The 4,335-nt window shown below is 34.0% G+C and overlaps 1 protein-coding gene across 1 annotated transcript in view; it reads left to right on the top strand.

Annotated features, from left to right (window-relative positions):
- The window catches only part of CEP170 (centrosomal protein 170kDa), a 111,684-nt gene that overhangs the window by 25,165 nt on the left and 82,184 nt on the right, over positions 1-4,335 (top strand). Inside the window, exons 5-7 of the mRNA XM_012644336.1 lie at positions 218-276; positions 359-521; positions 1,830-1,964. Coding sequence (XP_012499790.1) covers positions 218-276; positions 359-521; positions 1,830-1,964 — 357 coding nt within the window. The remainder of the gene's footprint in view (positions 1-217; positions 277-358; positions 522-1,829; positions 1,965-4,335) is intronic.

Here is a 4,335-nt window from a genome sequence, read left to right as displayed (position 1 = left end):
AAATTTTTACATGGATTTTAAGATTTTTAGTATTTAAAAATGAAAATTTTTACATTTGTGAGCATGTTTTAACATTTAACTATTAAGAGGAATGTTATCATTCTGCTGTAATTTACCTTTTGAAACAGGACAATTTCTAAATTATGTTATGTTTGATGACCATTTTAAGCTTGATTACCAAAATTTTGAAGTTATATTCTTCCTTAGCCCTGTTTACATACAAATCTTTTCACTGTAGTACGAGGAGAAATGAGGGTCCCTGAAGAAGCTCTTAAGGTAAAAGTTTTTACTTCTTTTCTAAATCTCCCATTCACTAGATTTCATTTTACTCATTGATGTTTCACTTCCATTTTTACAGCATGAGAAGTTTACCATTCAACTTCAGTTGTCCCAAAAATCTTCAGAATCAGAATTATCAAAATCTGCAAGTGCCAAAAGCATAGATTCAAAGGGAGCAGATGCTGCTACAGAAATTCAGCACAAAGCTACAGAAACACTGAAATCTGAGGAAAAAGCCATGGGTAAGCTAACCTTTTTGAAAATACCATATTTCTACTTGATTTTGAGGACATTGCATGCTTTGTTCTCAAAAAGTTTGGCATGTCCATATAAAAATAATTTATAATGTTGATTTCAGAGTGTGTTTTAATGCAGCTAGTGCTTTCATTAGAAAGCATTATAAAACACATAATTGTGTATGGCAGTTGTATGTAGGTATGCTTAGTATGTTTAGATATTTAAGGGAAGTAAATATAGTTTAAATGTTTGAGGGAAATAAATATATTCATCCCTTGGTATCAGTAGGGAGTTAGTTTCAAGGACCCTCTTGAATACTGAAATTCACGGATGCTCAAGTTCCTTATATAAAATAGTGTATTACTTGCATATAACCTATGTATATCCTCCCATATACTTTAAATCATGTCTAGATTACTTATAACTAATATGATGCATACTCATTACCTCATTCATGTAGATGCAACATAATACTTGACATGAGGCAAATGTAAGCTCTGCTATTTGGAACTTTGTGGAATTTTTTCCCCTGAATATTTTTGATCTGCAGTTGGTTGAATTCATGGATGTGAAACTCACAGATGCAGAGAGTTGACTGTATAGTTTACAGTGTAGTTTACCTAATAATATTTTTATTTCATGTTTCCGAATTAAAAGAAAATTTTTTTAAATCCAATAATGCTACATCGTCATATAATTTACAGTTGTAGGAACTGTAAAAAATATGCTAACATAAATAATCCCTTTCAACCAGAAACAATTTTTTAAATTAATAGACATTACCATATTTGCTCAAATAAAAATCTGTTAGTTTTGCTATCAGGTAGTTTAAATTTAGTTACTGTGCAATACCCTTAGGCTTTAAAAAAAGTTAGAAAATGGGTACTTCTTTTATATTTAGCCTTAATGAGCCATTTCTGATGAGACTGATTTCATTCCTCCCTAGTTGATTACTGCCTAGTTTCAGGAAATTTGTTCTACTGAGGCCACTTCCTGTCTTAATATTCAAGTCAAAGGCCATTTGTTACAAGTTGTTCAGTTATATACCAGTTTCACACTTTAACAAAAAACTGTTGGGATGTACAGCACGTTGTATTACTTAGATAGTAGTCAGTACAAATTTTTATTTAGTTATGTCCAACATCATATAAGGTCTTACACAAAGTTATTGAGCGTGGAGTACTTTTTAGCTATCTAGACTGTACTTTGTTTTTTCATTTAATCAATCAGCCAGGCAGTTCTAGATTCTGCAAAAGCGTGTTTCTTTTTTCAGTTTCATCTGCTTTAGACAGATTTTTCCCACCTCTTTCCAGATATTTCTGCTATGCCCCGTGGTACTCCATTATACGGGCAGCCATCATGGTGGGGGGATGGTGAGGTGGATGAACAAAGAGCTTTCAAGACAAATGGCAAATCTGAAGAAAAAAATCATGAAACTGGAACATCAGGTAAAAAAAAAAAATCTCAATGACTGTGACATTAAATGTATATTTTCGGAAGCATTTATAATCTAAGCAAACAGCTGTCTACCCTGAAAAGAGATGCTCTATTGATAAAAAATAGTTGATGAATATTTTAATGGCCTCATTATTTTAAGGTAAATTTTTAAATTATGAGTGATTTTCACATAAAGTAGTAATTATGGTATCTTTGTAAAGCACTTTTACTTAAAATACTTTTATTTTGCAGTTTATGAGATTTAGCAAACTTGGAAAATAGATTAATGATATGACTGGGCATTTTAAGTACCTTAAAATAATTGTTAAAATATATCAATTAGATCAAAATAGTAGGTACAAACTAATTTTGTATTTTCATTAGGTTCACAAGCATATAATCATATTTTAAATGAACAATTTCTATTGTGTTCAGATATGTAGTGTGAAATTACAATTTTTTTAAAATCTCAGTGTGCCCAATTTGTTGGGATATGATGGCAACAAGATTAGTTGAGTTCAGCAGCTAGAATGAAGAACTAGTTCTCGGTCAGATTCTCAGATTAGTAGTCAAGGAACATATTCTTGACATTGTCAATACTGTTCATGGAGTGGTTTTGTCCATAAGCCAGAAAATCAAAACTTCCAGGAAATAAATGGAGTCATCAATTGTCTGTCACATAAAGACCTTGCAAAGACATCAGAAGGATGGAGCAGCCAGTTTTCATGCTAACAACAGATAAGGATCCAGAACTGGAGGAATTAAGTACAGGCATCAGGGATCAGTATGGAAGACTGAGTCTGACTCTGAGGCAAGGATGAATTCCATCAGAACTCTTCTCAATTTCTTACCTTGACCCTAGTTCCAAAAGATAAGTAAGACATTTTTCTTAGTTGGAGAATAAGAATATTGGTTTTTTAGATATGCTCTAATTTACAAGGATACGAGTCTAAGAAAGCTGGCATTATCAACTTGATCTTTACAGTGTCCAAAGCTGAACTGGTCAACTCTCCAAGTAAATTTCCATTCACAGCTACCTTTTTTCTGTCACCAACACAATTTTCTTCATGCCCAAGCTCAGAAACTTAGTATTATTTAGCATGTTTTCAGATATAAATAACAGAAGTAAATAACCTGAGACTAAACAGGAAGGAGATTTACTGGCTCGCATAACTGAACCCCCAAGCGTTGTTCGATGCAACATCTCAACAGTGTAGGTGTCAGCTAGCTAGTTTCTTTCCATTTTAGTCTTCCTGTCTTCAGTGGTTGCATACTGAGGGAGTTTCCCCTCACACTCATAGGCTGCCTGCCAGCAGCCAGCAGGGGTACATGCTGCTTTGATCACATCCAGCAGAAAAGAACAAAGGTTATTCCAGAATACTTCCTAGAATTTGGAAGATGAACTTCCCCAAAGTTCTCAACACGTCTCTCTTCTCATTGGCCTCTCACAGGTTCTGGAGTGGGCCACCTGCTTTCTGAACCGGTGTCCCTGGCAAGGCATGTGAGATTATCCTTAAACCGATCTTGCTCATCTTGAAATTGAGTGTGGGGTTAGTTTTCTCCTAAGCCACATGAGCTGTGTCAGGGAAGAGTGGATACTGGAGAATGATGGAGTCCTTTTAGGAGGGAGGAACGGGGGAAAGATATTGGAAGGCAATCAAGAATGTCTGCTTTATTTGAAAATTTTGTCTTCCCTTCACCTTGTCTAATATATTATCTATTTCTGTTGCCCCTCACTGAATCATAATTGAACTACCTACCTCCCATTTCAACCTCTTTGCAGTTCATTTTGCATGACAAATCTAAGTTGATCTTTATTTCCTTTGTTCAAGAAACTAGAGTCAAGAAATTGCCTTTTGTCTGCCAAATAGATTTTAAACTATGTAATAAGTCTTATATGTCAAAAGTTTTCGAATTTTGTCTCTTTCCATGGTGAGCCTTATGTCCCATTACCAGTTGTTTTAGCATTCTCTCTCAATGCATCTCCACATAAATTATGCTAATTAATGCCTGCTTCTCTCCCAGGACATATATACATACATACATCAGATGATATAAAATTCTAAATGATGTGTCTGTATATATATTACTATAATGTAACACTCTTTCATTCATTGTTTTGTGTGTATGCCTTCTCTCCACAATTAAACTACAAATGCCTTATTTAAAGTACCACATACTATACTTTCATTGTGCACTAGAGCCACCTAGTAAAGAGAAGAAAACATACCAATTAGGTGGTTAAGAAAACACAGCTGAATGTAACTATTGCCAAATTCTGAAAATAATTGTGATAGTGATTTTATCTGGCCATTAAAAATTTAGCCCACCCCCATCACACACAGAACAACTTTTGAAATCTGAAACATATAACTTTTAAAA

Source organism: Propithecus coquereli, unplaced genomic scaffold (assembly GCF_000956105.1).
Source record: "Propithecus coquereli isolate 6110/MARCELLA unplaced genomic scaffold, Pcoq_1.0 Scaffold210, whole genome shotgun sequence".
NCBI lineage: Eukaryota > Metazoa > Chordata > Mammalia > Primates > Indriidae > Propithecus > Propithecus coquereli.
Note: the sequence above shows the minus strand (reverse complement) of the source record. Positions and strands in the feature narration are given on the sequence as shown.